This window comes from Thalassophryne amazonica, chromosome 2 (assembly GCF_902500255.1).
Source record: "Thalassophryne amazonica chromosome 2, fThaAma1.1, whole genome shotgun sequence".
NCBI classification, from domain to species: Eukaryota; Metazoa; Chordata; class Actinopteri; order Batrachoidiformes; family Batrachoididae; genus Thalassophryne; species Thalassophryne amazonica.
In genome coordinates, this window is record NC_047104.1 from 11,116,104 (window position 1) to 11,136,016 (window position 19,913).

At 41.7% G+C, this 19,913-nt stretch overlaps 1 protein-coding gene across 1 annotated transcript in view; it reads right to left on the bottom strand.

Moving 5' to 3' along the window:
- znf536 (zinc finger protein 536) overlaps positions 1–19,913 on the bottom strand; it is a 740,368-nt gene that overhangs the window by 198,636 nt on the left and 521,819 nt on the right. Inside the window, exon 7 of the mRNA XM_034160487.1 lies at positions 12,765–14,610. Coding sequence (XP_034016378.1) covers positions 12,765–14,610 — 1,846 coding nt within the window. The remainder of the gene's footprint in view (positions 1–12,764; positions 14,611–19,913) is intronic.

Genomic DNA, 19,913 nt, shown 5'->3' on the forward strand with positions numbered 1-19,913 from the left:
GGCTGTTACCTATGCTAATTATATATTAATTAGGCTCACCAGGCACGCACTTTCAATTTCTGAGGAGATGGGATTCAGCAACTTAAGAACACAGCTGTGAACAATTCTGCGGTTTAAGAAGAAATCAATAGATCTGACAACTGATGTAGTTTTCTTAAGAGCCTTCTTAGGGATGGCTTAAGAAGGAATCTAAGAAGATTCTTAAGAGGATATTGGTGAATGAGGCCCCCCATCCAACCTGATGGAGCTTGAGAGGTGCTGCAAAGAGGAATGGACACAACTGCTCAAAGATAGGTGCACCAAGCTTGTGGCATCATATTCAAGAAGACTTGAGGCTGTAATTAGTGGTTAGCACTTATGCCTCACAGCAAGAAAGTCGTGGAATCAATTCCTGGTATTTCTGTGTGGAGTTCGCATGTTCTCCCCGTGTCTGCGTGGGTTTCCTCCCAGGCACTCCGGTTGCCTCCCACAATCAAAACATGCTTATTTAGGATCTGCTCCCTTCTCTTCCCCTGACCAAGGCAGTTTCTACATCTGGAGATGGGCCCCGGGCGCCGGACTGTGGCTGCCCACTGCTCCTAGTGGTTGGATCGTGTCTAACTGTAACTAGGATGGGTTAAATGCAGAGGACAAATTTAATTGTATGTATGCATGCATATATCTGCAATGACAATAAAGGCTCTATTTTATTATTTTATTTTATGCAAAAGTGCACTGACACAGTATTGAGCAAAAGGTGTGAACACATATGTACATATGATTTTCATGTTGTCATTATGGGGTGTTTTGAATAGAAGTTTAAGTTTGGAACAAGGTTGTTCATAACAAAAAATGTGGAAAACGTGAAGTGCTGTGAATACTTTCTGGATGCACTGTGTGTGTGTGTGTGTGTGTGTGTGGGTGTGTGTGTGTGTGTGTGTGTGTGTGTAATGTGTAGAGAGAACAAATAAATAAGGATCACAAACACTAAAATTTCAGCAATTCTTAATTGTGCCAATATTAAAATTATTCACACATTTTATGAATATCAATTCAAAGCTTTAATAGAAATCACTGAAACTATTTCAACAAAAGTGCAAAATTCTTAAAATGAAATCTACTTTGTTTTACAGTTTGACAGTATGCCTTTCATTGGATGGCTCGTTTTTAAATGTGCAATATGCATATGCATATTGGAACGCATATGAAATTTTAATGCACGCCACAGTGTTTCCTTCTTATTTGTTTGATCTTTATTATTTCATTCTTATTTCTTCTGTAACACTGACTCTTAAGAGTGCTACACAAAAATTCCAATGAACCTGTATTGTCTGTGTGTGTATAAAAGCAAATAAAATATCTTAATCTTGAAAGAAATCTTACAAAAAATAAAATTCAATTTCAACAAAAGTTGAAATGGTTGTTTACTTTATCAGTTAGATACATTTACCACTTCTCAAAAAGATTAGGTGAAAAAGGTTTTAGTATTCCTGCCAATAACCCAACAAACTTAGTAACTAGAACAACTGACCTTCAGTGACACCTCTATTGAAATACTTACTTCTGATTGCTGAGCCTGGATCTACTCCTCCGCTGTACATTGTCCCTTTATGTTCTACCATATTGATTTCATCTGGTTTTGTGTGAAATGTGATGGCACCATAGGAACAACTGAAAATAAATACCCAAAAACTGCACAGAGGGCCAATTAAAATGACTTCATGGACATGACATAGTGTAAGACTGGTTTAGTTTTGGCTGCAAGAACGGAGAAAAATACCAGCAAGATGTTTGAGAGCCTGAATATGGAAAGTCCTTGACTTTATTGCTATCTGCTTTTTGAAGTAGATCTGATGAGTTTAGCATGCCGTAAGTACTCTACGGTTAATAATTGAAATGATCCAAGAAGAAAGAGGGGTGAGCAGGGGTGTGGATCAAGTGGTTAGTGTGGTTTTATTGGTTTTATTTCCGACGGTTCTTGGTTCAAACCCCACCCCTGACACATGTCCTGTGGAGTTGGGTCAGGAAGGGCATCCGGCATAAACCTTGTGCCAAATCAACATGTAGATTCACATTGGATGTGCTGTGGTGACCCTGAGTGGAAACAATGTATTTATTATTAAGGGTTGGGAGGTCCTGTGACTTAGTATTCTGAGGCAACTTGTGTATGAAAAAATGCGCATTTTCATCTATAGTCACAAGATGGCAGCATCTACCCATGAGACAAGCTGTTCATGTATACTGAATGAAGAAACCTTGCCCTATTCCCATCGCGTTCCTGACTTTACTGTGAGTCACACAGAAGGTGCTGGTAATGCATCAAGAAGCTGGCTGCCAACTACCGAAGATCTGAATGAGAAATGTTTTGTGTCTTGCAGAGCAAGTGATTTTAATAAATCATGCACTTAAATTGAAAGACCAAACACTTGAAAAAAATGGAATATAATGTTAATATTATTCGATACAACACTTGTTTCCACTGTTTGACACAACAAGAACAGCAACAAGCAGGACAGCCAGGCTAAGGTAAGGTTACTATAGTTTCCAAAAGTCAGACAAAAGAATATTCAGATTTTTAATTACATTGAATAGAGCTACATAGATGTTTTCATCTGTTCATTTGCCAATAGAAGCAGTTTATGCTGCCTGTTATCTTTTACTCAGTGACACAGTGTTTGTTATAAATGAATTATGCACAGACTTTTCAAAGGTTTAATTACATTACATGTTTACCTTACTTATGATCTTCTGTTCAGTGGCAAAAACAAGCAGTTTACTCGTTTTTTGAGCCCCATACAATAAAATTAATTTGCCCATTAGCTTCTGCTCACTAATGCGATGCTTGCATTATAAATATATAATGCATTGATATAATGTGTTGCATGAAGCAGTAGCATTACTTAAAAAATAAAATAAAGTTTTCTAAAAACAAGTGAAGCAATGATGACTGAATGCTAACAATTTTGTAACCCAAATGACATTCACTGTATGCGTGCACATACATGCATACATACTTAGCCAATACAGCAGATCCTGATTCTGACTTATTTAGAGTTTTAAAAACATTAAGTTAGCATTTAAAAGTTAATTTAATATTCATAAACATCACTTTAATTGCCCCTTCAAACAGATTTGTCCCAAATTGGTTGAAGTTCAATGTTTTAACCATGTTTCATGAAAACCGGGTCTGTTAAATAGTGCTCTGACTTTTTGGAGATCTGTTTGAAACCATAATGGATTTGTTCCATGGGTCTGAGAAAACATTTTTACCAAGTTATGTTGCAACTGGTTAATTTGTTTTCATAACCTCCTACATTGAGGTGAAAAGGTTGAGTGTATGTAAAAAAACAAACAAACAAATGCAGCATGTGTTTGGATGTAGTGGATTTGTGGCTATGATGTGATGATACGAGTGTTCTTGATAGTGGAAATGATCAGTCATATCAGGAAGTGAGAGTGATTACTAGTACTGAGGTGAGCTGTCTCTTTGATTAGTATACATAAAGGCGTCTGGTAACATTACACACAGCAGCACTTCCTAGATGTCAAAGTGTTTTTTGTGTGCATGTTTGCTTCAGACAAACATCAACCAAATTTCTGGTAATTAAGCATTTGTTGAGGACAGTATTATTGGCAATTGCAAGATTTTGCATTATCACAATTTTTAAATGTACGTGCATGCTTGTTGGCATGTGTGCATGCATAGGTTTGCCCTTTACTGGAAGAAAAGGAAGGATTTATAGAGTTCAGTTGTTTATTTTAATGAAAAATCTCCTCTTTTCCACTCCACCGTGGCAGTATAGGTGGAATGGTGGATTAGTGGTTAGCACTGCTGCCTCACAGCAAGAAAGTTGCGCGATCACTTCCCACTTGGACCTTTCTGTATGGAGTTTGCATGTTCTCCCCATGTTCATGTGGGTTCCCTCCAGGGGCTCATCCTTCCTCCCACTTGAAAAGACATGCAGGTTACGTGAACGGGAAACTCTAAACTAACCGTACACACGAGTGAGGGTGTAGCTGTATGTTTGTCTGTCTATATATATGCCAAGCGATAGATCCATGCTATTTAACTGCTGGGATAGGCTCCAGCCCCCAGATGACCCTTGATTGGAGTAAGCAGGTATAGAAAATGAATGAATGTATAAGGGCCCCTTCATACATAGGGCGACTCAGCTCATATGAGTGAATCATAAAACATTGCACCGACGGGCAGGCGTGCACAATCCCGGTGCGATGGTTCATGCACGCGACGGTGTCTTTCGAGCAGGAACACAGTGTGAGCAGTCGCAGCTGCTCGCACTGTGTTCCATGGGATGAGGTGCACCACATCACGCTGCTGATGTGCAGGAAAATAAAATAAAAACCAGCTGTATAATTAGTAAATATCACAGTGTTGATATAAATAATACATCAAAGGGGATGCAATACAGAACCCTCCCATTACATAACCCTGGTTAAAAAAAAAAAAAAAATGCCACTCACAGGACTGAACCCGCATGCTCTGATTACCAGACAGTTACCACTTTACCACTGTGTTACAATCACTGTCTTGTAACAGGAGCATGAAAAGGTTAAAATCAACAAGCAGATAAACGTATTTTCTAAAAAAGAAAAAAAAAACACTATGATAACTGACCAAACGGCATTTGGTATGACGTATTTCTGCTGATACATGACTGAAAGTGGTGTATTTGTCGCACTGTTGGCTTGTCCTGGGCCTGCAAGGCACCACTGCTCACAGCCTTCATGGCCCAACACGCATGTCCTGTCAGATGTGACATTTCAGATCGCCTGCTGTTTCTCCAACCTGTTGCAAAAGTGATATATGTTTTCATGTATCTCCACACAAGTACACAGACTGCAGCCTGTCAAAACACAGGACATGTGCTGCAGCTGTGATGTCCAGAACTTGTAGTCAGATGAGGGATAGCCTCGCCTGCGGGGGGACAAACTACACGTATACATGTGTTGTCGGGAGAGCCGACCACTCTGGCATCCCACATGCCGCACTCTGCAACTTCACAGTCGTGGGGCACATAGACAAATTTCACTGCCCATCTCGACAGTGATTGTCTGCTGACTGTTTTTGTGCTAATAGAGCGGTGTTAGATGTTTGTGTGTGTCACCTGGAATTTGGCCGACACCTGCCGCGAGAGGGATCCCTATGGGTATGCACAGCCCATACTCTGTCTTTCAAGCCGCTGGTGTGTGAAAATAGTTGTAGCAATAGGTGTATGAAGCAGCTACGATTTTACACGTTTTGCACACGATTCCTACTTAATGCGCACATTATGCATAAACCGACCAAATTCGCAGTATGTGTGAAGGGCGCCTAAATGGTGATGCAACAGAAAAGTTGCACAATGCAGAGGCTCTCCAATCACAGTGACAAAACCTGCAACTCCATCAGAGTTGTCTGGGTGGGTGTTTGGTCGTTTCCCTCATTCTCGTTCTTGCTCAGTCGCTCAGTTTTTGACAACTGCTTCCTTGTGATAGATTTATGATGTCACACTGTTTGGATTTCCAAATATTTGATTGAAATGAAGTCCATTTCATTTCAGTTTATTTTTTTTGTATAGTACCAAATCTCAAAAATGCTGCCTCACGTTGCTTCACACAAGCAAGGTCTGAACGTACCAACCCAAATGAGCAGCAAAAGCATTCATGTAATGAAAGAAAACTGGCTGTAAAAGTGATGACTTTGTCATGTATTGATTTTTTTATTTAGTTCATATTATGCCAGCTTCTTTTTTTTTTATTTTTTTTTATTTGTATATTTGTGTATATATATATATATATATATATATTTTTTTTTTTTTTTTCAAGCCAGAATAGTTATATTTAAAATGTGCTCAGAGCCAATGGGTTCCTAAACTTTTTTTTTTTCACACAACTATATTTGTATCTGTGTTAGAAGTGTGCGATTGTGCCGGCAAGAGGCTACATTTGTTAACATTACCTTTTTTCTTCTACTTAAACCAGAGAAAGTGGAAATTACACCAATAATACCAACTGTGATTCACTACATCTGTGCTTCACAGTGAGCCCACCATGCTACCATATGTCTTTAATTACCATCAGTGCTGTACAGAACCATTTTCTCACACATACAACGACGTTGCACAATCAGGCTGCTATTGTAACAGCCCTGCACGCCTGTGCTCACCCACGTGTATGCATGCATGTGCAGGAAAGTAGATCTGTGTGTGCTATTTCTGATCTGACCTCAGTGCTTTGGGTTCAAATCCCACACACATTGAACGCAGGCTGCAGAGCACTCTGTCTGACAGAGTATTGGCCACTAGTGACACAAACGGTGCTGCAATAATCAAGAAAACTTCCTTAACTGAGTGCATGTGAAGTCACATAGATCACACATTGGTAAAAATGACGGTCTTTCCAAGTTCTTATTGGTGTCTTGGACATGCATTTAAGAATGTTTCTGGCAGGTTAGCATTGTCACACAAAAAGGCATTCAATGCAATGTGGTTTCCAGGAGCAAATATACTGTATCTGGTTACAATTACTACTGATGACCAATCACAAGCTATCCTGCTGCTGCAGCTATTTGAGGTAACCAAAGTCATCACAGTCCAGTCTAATGAAAGAGCAGCTTTCATATTCACTAACAAACTGTAAACATTCTACCATACAACAGTATAACCTCTTTGCACGCGTGTGGGTATGTGTTAAGTAACACACATTTGGCTGTGATTTAATTAAACCAAAACTAAAAAAAAAAAAATCACACCAGAGAGTATAATTCACACCTATTTTCTTTATGTGGAACTTTGTTCTTAACATTTCCATGAGGGCAAGCTGAACAACAGACAAGAGCTCAGTGCAGCACATATGCCAGCCACAGCATGTGTTGTTTCCTAACATAAGGGCTTTTATATTCCAACAATAAGCAAGATGGACAAATAAGCATGCAAAGGATAACGTATTGTATGTCAGACACAAGAAGAAGAAAGGCATTTATTGTCATTGTACATACACACAACAAAATTTGTCATCTGCATTTAACCATCCTAATTAAAGTGAAACACAATCCAACCACTAGGAGCAGTGGGCAGCCACAATCCGGTGCCCAGAGACCAAGGTGTAGAGACACTGCCCTGGTCAGGGGCAGAGAAAGGACCAGGCCCTAAATAGGCATGTTTTATGGCAGGAACCCAGAACGCCCAGAGAAAACACACACAATGTGCCTAACTCCACTCAGAAGGTCCAGGCGGGGAGAGATCCCATGACCTTAAATTTCTCCATGCAATGTGGAGTTGCATCAGGAAGGGCATCCGGCGTAAAATCTGTGCCAATTCAACATGCAGATCCACCTTGGATTTGCTGTGGTGAATAAACTGTGTATATATTATATATATATATATATATATATATATATATATATATATATATATATATATATATATAATATCAGGTTATCAACCTGCAAAGTCACGTAGCCTGTCCCTAAGGAAAGGGGTCAGGAGCGACCATACCATCTTTGTCGCAGGTGGCGAGGAGATCCCGTTGCTGGCTAGCCAACCCGTCCGCAGCCTTGGGCGGACCTATATGGCAGACCTCTCCGACAAGCAGATGGGGGATCAATGCAGGCCTCCAGCATATCCTCTCAGGCTGCAAGACCGCACTATCTCAAGGCCGCTACAGGTGGTGGCATGACCTGGTGCTGAAAAAGCTGGTAGAGGTGGCAGAGGCATGCAGACAACGGGCCAATAACAAACCTCCTTTCCCAGCGAGACCTCCCATCCCTTTTGTAACAGCTGGGGAGAACCCCAAACTCACCCACCAGAGAGCAACATCAAGACTCCTCTCACCCGGTGATGAGTGGACTATGAGGGTTGATCTGGGGAGGCAGCTCCAGTTTCCCAGGGAGATAGTGGAAACATCGCTCCGGCCAGACCTGATCTTGTGGTCAATCCCACACAAGACCATCTTGCTGGTAGAACTAACTGTCCCATGGGAACAGGGGATGGAGGCTGCTAATGAACGTAGGCATTCCAAGTACGCTGACCTGGCGGCGGAGTGTCAGGAGGCTGGCTGGAAAGCCATTACATGCCCCGTTGAGGTGGGGTGTAGGGGCTTTGTGGGCTCCTCAACAGTTTGTCTGTTGCGAGACATTCGCTGCACAGGGGCAGGGAGCCGCAAAGCCATCAAGGAGCTAGCAGAGGAGGTGGAGAAGGGCAGCTTCTGGCTATGGCTAAGGAGGAGAGATAGGGGGTGGGGGCAGAACACCTAGGGCATCAGCAAGGGGTGGCAGGTGAAGACACCTGCCATTGCTCCGCCACCAAGAGATGTACTGGGGTTAAAGGAGCGAAACATCGGTGACTGGTGGTCCCCAGCTGATGACCTGTTCCTGCCCATAGGTGTATGGGGGAGCACACTTGCATAGAGTGCGCTGGTGGAGGTGCATCAGGCAGTAATGCCCAGCAGGTATTCCAACAGCCTGTATCTTCAAATATATATAAATGCAAGACAGAAGAGTAAGCCTGTGATGGAAAACATATTTGATGCACATAAATAGAGATTGCTACCCCACAGCGTTAGAAACACAATGAAAATGTGAATACATCACTTTTTTTAATCAGCTACTTGATTTGGGATTTTTGTGCATTCGCCCTATTGATGTTTCAAATCCCGCAAAACTTTGGAGAGATCTCAGTAACATTGAGAACTGCATTGAGACGCTCTGATCGGGCTTCACTTTAACCGCTACACACGGACAACACCATGAACATCGCAACATAAAATTATTTTTATATTGTGCCTAAAACTCTCATGAATATATTCTCTGGATTTATAGACGTTATTGCGCTTAGTTTATGTAAACATGCAAGAATCACAGGCTGTCTCTCCGTTATTTTCTGTGAGCTACACTCGCTTCCTGATCATGTCGTTCTGAGAGAAAGTGAAGTTTGCTCTTTAACATCTTGATTATTGTTCTTACAACACTGTTTGTCCTCTTTGTTCCAGACTAATATATATAATATGTCTGAAATTCAGTTTGCGTTTATTAAATTCCACGCAGATTAAACGCAGCAGACACGGATTATTTGTTGTAATTGTTTTAGCAAGTTTTCAGTGTATCATGCAGCAGTCTCTTATTAACGTGATGAAAAGCATAAAAATTACATTTTTTAGTATAATATTCATTTACAATTGTCATCATTTGGATTCTCTATGCTGTTTGACTGCAGTGACTCTGGCACGCAAGGGATTATGGGATATGTCAATAGGGCAAATTGCTTTAGTGTACTTTTAATATTATTGGTACTTATTCTTTCCTTACTGGACTTTATTTAGTGTGTTGATTGCAATGGAAGCCCTATAACAATAATAATAATGGTAATTTGTCTTATTATTATTAATAATAATATTATTATTATCGTTATTATTATTAATATTATTACAAATGGCCAAAATCTTCTGTGTATAAAAGTTACACTGGAGTAAAAGTTGCATGACCTACCAACCTACTAAAAACATGCAAGGCGTATCCATGTATATGTTTGTGCGTGAGTGTATGTATACATGGTAGCACAGTGGCTTAGTGGTTAGCACTGTTGCCTCACAGCAAGAAGGTCAGGGGATTGAGTCCCACCTATGGCCCTTCTGTGTGGAGTTTGCATGTTTTCCCCGTGTTTGCGAGGGTTTCCTCCCGGTGTTCCGGCTTCCTCCCACTTTTAAAGACATGCATCTGTGTGTGTGTGTGTGTGTGTGTGTGTGTGTGTGTATGTGTGTGTGTGTTTGTGTATATATATATCACACACAAGCATTGACTTTACTAAGGTTTTTCTTCTCTTTGTTTCTGGGTTGAAAAATAAGCATTCTGAAGACAAAAACACACATAATGCACAGTTTGTACATTTGTTTGTGGTCAGTCTGCATTTTTACTCAAAGTCAATTAGCTCTGGTTGTTTGTTGCATTAACACCTGGACTTCATTAAAGCTTTTGACTTGTGCACAATAGCAGACTTTCTCATTATTCTTCAGAACAGTTGCTACAGTGTTCTTGTTACCATTATTTAGCTGCGCTGAAGCGCCGCCGTACAGCACATATTCATCGTCTCCAGCAAAATGGATTCATTTTTGTGTCCTATTAACGTGCAGACAGGAGGTGACTCTGCAAGAGCTTTTGTCAGCAAAAACACCAACAAACATCAGCACTCACGAGGAGGACAACACGGCACAAAATGCGAGCACTTGTAAATTGGAAATGATGGGTGTAATTGATGTGAGAATATACAGTATTTTCCTCTTCCTCTCTGTTTGTGTAGCCTACTCCTGAAATTGCGAGAAGTGCTCGGCTTCGAGCTCTGCCATTTTCTCCTGTGAAATCCTTAACACGCTCATCCAAGTTGCACACTTGTATCAACACTTCCTCTTCAGCCCGTCAATCCGAACGTGCTGCACGTTTAATATATTAAGTGAAGCGGGGGGTAGGGGTAATGTAAGTAATACGATGTGAGGAGCAGTGTTCGCAAGCAGCCGTGGCATGTACAGCACTGTTTGAATAATGTAATACTTCATGTCTGATAATGCATGGCTATAGATAGGTCTCTGCTGCAGCCAAGTATTGATTGTGTTAAGCACATCCACGATGCAGCAAATGGTGCGGCTTCATATCAATCTTTAGCCAGCATACTGTACTTCAGTAACCAGACACCTCGTCTGATTACAGAAACCTCAGGGCCACTGCTGCTCTTAACGACATTTATTGATAAATCCAATTCCCAATTTCAGGAGGTGTGGTTTCGTGCTGTGGACGTGTGAGTGTGTGCGTGCACCTGCATGCATGTGTGTGTTGCGTGTCAGAGTGCAAGCAGATTCATGTGCATTGTCCCTCTTTTCCCTCCTCTGGGCATACTAATGAAGAGACGGCCACTTCAGACGTGCAGTGCGTGCCCTACAACGGCTCCCACACATTCAGAGGAGAATTTCTGTATTAATGATTTATGCTGTATTTGCATACAAACCTAATGCAAACCCACTCCAGATAATCACGTTTTGCCAGGTCTGAATTGAGTTTTACAGACGTCTTTTCTCCCACCAGGAGCAAGAGGTTTGGATCTTCCTCTTCATGCATGCAGGTGACCCAAACACACGGGTTTACAAGTGGACCCATAAAACAGTGACAGTGGAATTTCTCAGCCTTCCATCATCATAAGAATGTTCACAAGTGTGTGAACAGATTGAAAGGCAGAAAAAAAAAAATCTAAATTCTGTACCAACAAATAGTTGTTGCTTTCAGACAAAATTCAGGTCTTCATTGTATTTTCATCAAAATAGTAATTTTTGGAAGACTCTAATTGGTTGCTGGCACAGAAGCCCAGTTCTCCTTTACATGTGGAGTTGCATCAGAAAGGATTTCCAGTGTAAAAAGTGTGCCAAATCAACATGTGGATACATATCTGATCCACTGTAATGACCCCCCAATCAAAAAAGGGAGGGACCTGGTCAATAAACAACCTCCCAAATTGCATTCATCCATTTTCTATATCCACTTATTTCAATTAAGGGTCACGGGGTGGTTGGAGGCTTTCCCAGCAGTCATAGGGTGTGAGGCGTGGTACACCCTGGACAGGATCCCAGTCTATCACAGGGACACATATAGACAAATATATTCACACCCGCACGCACACCAGTGGTCAATTGAAAGTTTCCAATTCACCTAAAATGTGTGTTTTATGCAGTTTAACAGTTTATGGTAATGTTGAATTCTGTCAGATGCCAAAGGTAGTATTACCTAACGGCATAAATCTATGGTGTTAACACGGGCCCGCACTGTCCTGATGTGTGTCCAATGCTGGCCCACCCTGTCTGTCTTTTGACACTGATACTGGCCTGCCCTGTCTGTCTGTGACACTGTCACTGGTCCACCCTGTCTGTCTGTGATGCCAGCAATGGCCTGCCCTGTCTGTCTGTGATGCCAAGGCTGGCCCTCCCTGTCTGTCTGTGACACTGACACTGGCCCGTCCTGTCTGTCAGTGACACTTACACTGGCCCGCCCTGTCTGTCTGTGATGCCAACACTGGCCTGCCTTGTCTGTCTGTGACACTGACACTGGTCCATCCTGTTAATCTGTGATGCTGACACTGGCCCATCCTGGCTTGTTTGCTACCAATGTCTTAATATGAATGAGGTTGTAAAAAGAGTGGACTTGAAATAAACACATACTTACAGGTATCTTGCAATATGCATTTTGAGTTAAATGAGGACAATAGTCTTGCCAAAGAAACATAAATCTTCAATAAGAACATGGTAAAAAGAGTGAAGAAAAAAAAGGGCTTCCTTCTCCAGCCTCAAGGAGCAGCTGTAACCTTAGCAGAATCATGAAAGTTGACAGTTCATTTTTCACAGGGTCATAGATCGACGAGTCTTATAAAGTAATGGGCTTTGGGGAACCAGCTTTATGAGAGCTAAGATAGTTAAGAGACATGTGGAGGAGACGGCGCAGGGAGTTGAGGTCCTGCTCTGACTCACCCAGGGTTATTCCCCCCATGCTGTGGAGGCAATGCACTCCTAGTAATATAAACGTGTAATAAAGATTAATCTGTTGCTAGTCAGTGGGCTGATAGCTTCTAAACTTGCTTGAAATAAGGCTGAAATCACTTCAGAGCCAATCTTGAGACCTTTAGTGAGTGTTTGAGATTCTTTTGTGGGTGTCAGGGAAAAAAATGGAAATGTGTTTGTCTTGTTTTTTTGTATGTGTTTATGTGGTGATGTTAAAATTACATTTGTGCTTGAGATTCTATATGTGTGCTGCTCACTGTTGGTGTTTGAATATATTTATGTGATGCTCATGGTTTGAAGTAGACACACACTCACCGGATGCATCTGGCCTCTTCATGCCCCCTGCAGGTGCTCCTCCAGGTCCTCCTCCCAGGCCATTGAATGCAGAAAGGTTGTCATTGCTGTAGGCTCTGAGGACAGACAGCATGTTCATCTGCTGCTCTAGGTGGCTTTGCTGCTCAGCTTTCAGTAGTCCAGGAGGACCTCCAGAAGACAGGAGGCCCAACCCGTGCTGCCACTGCTTCTCTACCGGCAAAGCTTGGTTCTGAGGTTGCGGAACCAGAGAGAGTGGTGACATGGCACTGGAGGATGCCACCAAGCCAGCTCCACTCCTTGGAGGCAAAGGGGAGTCATCCTGCAGCTGTCTGGGATGGTTCTGGAGGTGGTCTGAACCTGGACTTTTTTCTTCCTCTTTCTCTGTGTCAACATGCTCATCGTCCTCTCTGTCATCTTCCTCTTCAGCCGTTCCACCCTCCTCTTCTTCATCAAAGTGATTTTGGTGCTGCTGTCTTTTGGGGGTGGTTGAAGGTGTGTCACCAGCACTGTGCACCCCGACTTTAGTTGCATCATCGTCAGATCCAACCTGGTCCTCCTCAGCATCTCCACAGGAGCCCTTTTCACAGAGCTGGTCATCCTCTGCTGAAGAAGCTCTAATGAAACCCTGGCTGGGAAGATCCAGACTCTGGTCAGTTTGGATTGCATAACCCTGCAGGCCTTGGCTGGCTCTTAGTGATCCATCATACAAGCCTCCAAACCGCCTGTAGAAGTCACTGTGGAAGGGGTTATATGGTTGATCCATGTGGTTATTCCAGCTAGCCTGGCTTTTCTCGCCATCTTTGTCTCCATCTTTCTCAATAGCAACACTAGAGGTCTTTGTGCAGGAAGAATTAAGGATGGAAGTGGTGGGAGAGGCCTTTCCATGAAGCTCCTTTCCTACATCAGATCGTTGGTGCTGGGCTTTTCCAATGTGGTTAGCTTGGAGGTGAAGAGCCATGAGCTCCAATGAGGAGGTGGAGAAGGAACAGAAGATGCAGCTGTGCCATGCCACATTGTCATGGATTGTGACTGAGGAGCCTGGGAGAGAACCAGATACAGACTCAGGACGTACTGACACAGACAAATCTAGTGGTTCATACTGGGATCCAGCCTTTCCTGGTTGTGAGTTTTTCTTGCCGTCAGCCATCTCCTCTCTGTCTGGTTCAGCTGAGGTGGCCCGTTTGGCTTTGGGTTCACCATTATCATGGTAACGTTGGGCCTGCAGTTGGACTGGACTCTGGCTGTCTTTCATGTCCTTCTTCATTGAATTGAGAACAAAGTTGTCCATAAAGGCCTGAAGAGATCCTTGAAAGTGCACTCCATTTCCCATCATGCTTTGGTAGGCCCTACTCAGATCAGAGAAGCTGGCAGGAGTGTCTGCTGCTGTGGAGACCAGGGAGGCCAGGCCATCAGCACCCTTCATATTCTCAGCTACGGAAGCAGAGTCAAAATGGCGATCCCCGCGGTCCCGCTCATGGTCTCGGTCATGTGCAGATATCATACTGGCGGATGCCCACTGATGTGGCAGCAATGGACCTGCCCTAAAGTCTAGGTTGGGAGGCATGCCTTTACAAACATTACGGAGAACATCTGGGCGAGCAAACAGGCTGCCACTGATAACTTTGCCGTGGTCGTCTTTGTGGTCAGAGGAGGTGGTATGGCCGGAGGTTGCTCCTGAGGTGGTGGAGCCATTTTGGCGTTCACGGTGATGGCGCTCTAGGTGGTACTTCAGGCTGGCAGACTGAGTGCCAGCATAGTCACAATGAGGGCACCGGTAGGGTTTCTCTCCTGAGATACCAAGAAAGAGACAAAGAAACAGAAACGAAAAGGCAGAGAAAAGAGTGAATAATTAACCTGATTATTAGATTGACTGGATATCAAAACCTATTTATTTAGAACAGAGAATGGGACCCTAGGGTCATGTAACCTCCCAGAACAAGAAAATGAGGTCAAACCACTAGAGCTTAAAAAAGCTCTGCATGTCATTACTACTATACAAATTTAGCAATTGCCTTGGATTTAGTTGACACAAAACAAATTAATTTTGCACCTCCTGTAAAAAAGCCTGAAAGAAATAAGTGCATGTGTGTGTACTAGCACAATCCCAGTGGATAAAACCAATCTATCTGAAATTCCCTAGAATAAAAATATGAAAAAATATATTTTATTACATTTATTAAATAAGCACCGAACACAAAATTTCCCAAATAACAGCTTAGTGTTGCAGTAGGTTTCTTTTGTAACAGTGTTTATGAAATATAAATTGATAAACATAATACTTTAATATGATCACAGTCAATACATTTGGGTCTAAATTATTGAATCATGAGTCTTTCCTGGTTTTTGAGCAATTATTGGGAAAATAGTGACAAACATGTTCCAAGATCCATCTAAATTATCTATATTATAATAGCCAAGTGGCTTATAATAGCCAAGTGTTCTCTGTGTGTGTATATGTGTGCATACATGTGTATGGCTTCGATCATGGAGGAACCTGGGAGAGCTGACATTTGCCGTTTGGTCTGCTTATATATTTTGGGTCAAGGATGAACGCTGCAAAAATGGTAAGTTGCTAGTGGTAATATGTTTTGGAGAAATTATGGATATTATGTAACAACAGTGAACAATGGATGTGGTGCTGCAGTGCGCCATGGGAGTTCAGGGTTTTGGGGTTTTAAATGTGTTCTTGTGGTTATGTTAGTTTAACGTGCTGTTAGTGTTATTGATTTATTGTGTTTTTTGTAGTTATTTTTCTTTGTGTCATGTTACTGTTACCATGAGTGAAAAGTGTAGTGTGTTTGCTATCTTCCACAACCGTCTGTTTGTGGGTATGTAAAAATAAAAGCACCCTGCTTGCAGGGGGTGACAAATCATCTATATATTAAAAGTGTGTGATATTATTTAGTAATTTCAATGTGAGTGCATAATATAATTGTAAATATGTCAAAAATACATGGATGACACAAGAAAGTGAGAACATTAATTTCATTGTGGTCCATTTAAAATTCAAATGACAAAACAAAATTAATAATAAAATAATATAATAGTGTGTATATGATAACAAGAACCTAAACAATGTTAAAATACATTAAGACAGAAAATTAACATAAAAATTATATAATTAAAAGGAAATAAAGGGTAGAGTTCTTCTTAATTTATAATAATAATAATTTATTAATTTATATAGCGCCAAATCACGAGTAATTGCCTCAAGGCGCTTCACAAACATTTAAAAACAGAATAAAATGAATAAGATTAAAAACACAATAAAAAATGTAATCATAAAGGTAAAAGAAGTAAAATAAATAAAACAAATAAAAAAGACACACAATCATATAAAATACTAATGATAAAACAGGGAGAACAGAAGTGTCTTCAACCTGGCTTTAAAAGTCTCCACAGAGTCCGACTGTCATATTAGTGCAGGCAGATCATTCCACAGAGCTGGGGCGCGGTGATAAAAAGCTCTGTAACCCGCTGACCTTTTCTTCACCCTCAGGACACACAATAGTCCCGCACCCTGTGAACACAGAGCCCTTGCCGGCACATAGGACTCAACCAGGCCGGCCAGATAGGGGGGCGCCAGTCCATGAACAATTTTATAGGCCAATAGTAACACCTTAAAATCCAATCTCAAGGAGACCGGAATCCAGTGAAGGGATTCCAGAACAGGTGTAATATGATCAAACCTTCTGCTTCGTGTCAGAAGCCTGGCAGCAGCATTTTGAACCAGTTGAAGACCCCTGATGCTGGACTGTGGTACACCAGAAAACAAAGCATTACAATAGTCCAGTCTAGAAGAGGCAAACGCATGAATCAAATTCTCAGCATCAGCCATAGACAGGATGGGACGAATCTTTGCTATATTTCTTAAATGAAAGAAAGCAGTCCTCATAATGTCCCTAATGTGGAGGTCAAAGGACAACGTAGGATCAAAAATTACCCCAAGGTTCCTCACTTTGTCAGTATGATGTATAACACATTAACCTAGGCTAAGCGCTAGCTGATCAAATTGATGCCGATGTCTTGCTGGACCAAGAACCATCATTTCAATCTTAACAGAGTTCAAAAGTAGAAAGTTGCTAGACATCCAACTTCTCACTGCTGTGAGACAGTCAATCAATCAATCAATCAATTTTTTTATATAGCGCCAAATCACAACAAACAGTTGCCCCAGGCGCTTTATATTGTAAGGCAAGGCCATACAATAATTATGTAAAACCCCAACGGTCAAAACGACCCCCTGTGAGCAAGCACTTGGCTACAGTGGGAAGGAAAAACTCCCTTTTAACAGGAAGAAACCTCCAGCAGAACCAGGCTCAGGGAGGGGCAGTCTTCTGCTGGGACTGGTTGGGGCTGAGGGAGAGAACCAGGAAAAAGACATGCTGTGGAGGGGAGCAGAGATCGATCACTAATGATTAAATGCAGAGTGGTGCATACAGAGCAAAAAGAGAAAGAAACAGTGCATCATGGGAACCCCCCAGCAGTCTACGTCTATAGCAGCATAACTAAGGGATGGTTCAGGGTCACCTGATCCAGCCCTAACTATAAGCTTTAGCAAAAAGGAAAGTTTTAAGCCTAATCTTAAAAGTAGAGAGGGTGTCTGTCTCCCTGATCTGAATTGGGAGCTGGTTCCACAGGAGAGGAGCCTGAAAGCTGAAGGCTCTGCCTCCCATTCTACTCTTACAAACCCTAGGAACTACAAGTAAGCCTGCAGTCTGAGAGCGAAGCACTCTATTGGGGTGATATGGTACTACGAGGTCCCTAAGATAAGATGGGACCTGATTATTCAAAACCTTATAAGTAAGAAGAAGAATTTTAAATTCTATTCTAGAATTAACAGGAAGCCAATGAAGAGAGGCCAATATGGGTGAGATATGCTCTCTCCTTCTAGTCCCCGTCAGTACTCTAGCTGCAGCATTTTGAATTAACTGAAGGCTTTTTAGGGAACTTTTAGGACACCTGATAATAATGAATTACAATAGTCCAGCCTAGAGGAAATAAATGCATGAATTAGTTTTTCAGCATCACTCTGAGACAAGACCTTTCTGATTTTAGAGATATTGCGTAAATGCAAAAAAGCAATCCTACATATTTGTTTAATATGCGCTTTGAATGACATATCCTGATCAAAAATGACTCCAAGATTTCTCACAGTATTACTAGAGGTCAGGGTAATGCCATCCAGAGTAAGGATCTGGTTAGACACCATGTTTCTAAGATTTGTGGGGCCAAGTACATAACTTCAGTTTTATCTGAGTTTAAAAGCAGGAAATTAGAGGTCATCCATGTCTTTATGTCTGTAAGACAATCCTGCAGTTTAGCTAATTGGTGTGTGTCCTCTGGCTTCATGGATAGATAAAGCTAGGTATCATCTGCGTAACAATGAAAATTTAAGCAATACCATCTAATAATACTGCCTAAGGGAAGCATGTATAAAGTGAATAAAATTGGTCCTAGCACAGAACCTTGTGGAACTCCATAATTAACTTTAGTCTGTGAAGAAGATTCCCCATTTACATGAACAAATTGTAATCTATTAGACAAATATGATTCAAACCACCGCAGCGCAGTGCCTTTAATACCTATGGCATGCTCTAATCTCTGTAATAAAATTTTATGGTCAACTGTATCAAAAGCAGCACTGAGGTCTAACAGAACAAGCACAGAGATGAGTCCACTGTCCGAGGCCATAAGAAGATCATTTGTAACCTTCACTAATGCTGTTTCTGTACTATGATGAATTCTAAAACCTGACTGAAACTCTTCAAATAGACCAGTCCTGTAAAGATTTTATGTGGACAGGATTTCCAGCAGCTATCGGCATATACAACTGAATGTCATCAGCATAGCAATGAAAAGCAAACCCAAAATGCCGCAAAATGTTCCCAAGGGGTGCCATATACAGGGAAAAAAGCAGGGCACCCAGAACGGATCCCTGTGAAACCCCGAACTTCATGCCCCTAAAGTCAGAGGTAGTGTCGTTGCACAAAACACAGTGGAAACGACCAGACAGATAAGACGTCAGCCACGCAAGTGCAGTTCCAGTAATCCCGAAACAGTTTTCTAGCCTATCAAGTAGAATATGATGATCAACTGTGTCAAACGCAGCACTGAAATCCAGCAACACCAATACTGTAGTAGTATCCGAGTCCATTACTCGCAGAAGGAAGAAGTGCTGTTTCTGTGGAGTGATGTCTTCTAAAAGCAGACTGCAGTGACTCAAAAAGGTCATTCTCAGTAAGATAGTCCACAAACTGCCGTGAAACCACCTTTTCCAGAATTTTAGAGCAGAATGATAGATTTGATATCGGCCTATAATTTTTCAATACACCAGGATCAAGATTAGATTTCTTGAGTAGTGGTTTAACCACAGCAGATTTAAACCAATTTGGAACAGATCCAGAGTTTAGAGAAAGGTTAACAATTTCCAGCCCAGTCGGCCCAAGAATGGGCCAAAGATCCTTAAACAATTTTGTTGGTATAGGATCAAATAAACAAGTTGTGGTTTTAGTAGACATCACGAGTTTCGTCACCACACCTAGTGAGATACTATTAAATTCCGTGAATCTAGGTAGCACCTCCGTGGTAGTCCCCAGCTCAGTAGCTGGATACAATGACTGGACCAAAGTATGCTGAGATGTGCTCAACCTAATATCTTCTATTTTCTATTCGAAATAGTCCAGAAAGTCTGAACAAGGAGAATGGCCAACAGGTGGCTGTCCATGAATAAGAAATGCCACCGTATTGTTGATCAATTCAGAGTAATAGGTCTGCTTCATAGCCAATAAAGCATGCTTGTAATCTAAAATAGCTTCACGCCACGCAAGGTGGAACACCTCTAGTTTGGAACTACGCCATTTCCGTTCCAACCCTCTAGCCTTCTGCCTAAGTTCACGCAAATAACTGTTGAACCAAGGTGTCTATGCCTTGGGAAGGCATGGCCTTAATAGAGGAGGCGCAATCTTATCAAGTGTGGTTTTTAGCACTAAATTCAGGCTATCCGCAAGACTGTCTACTGACTGAAAATTTATCAAGCTTGAAGTTAAGATTTCTGGTAGTCTCGCTTCGAGTTCAGTCAAAGTTGAAGG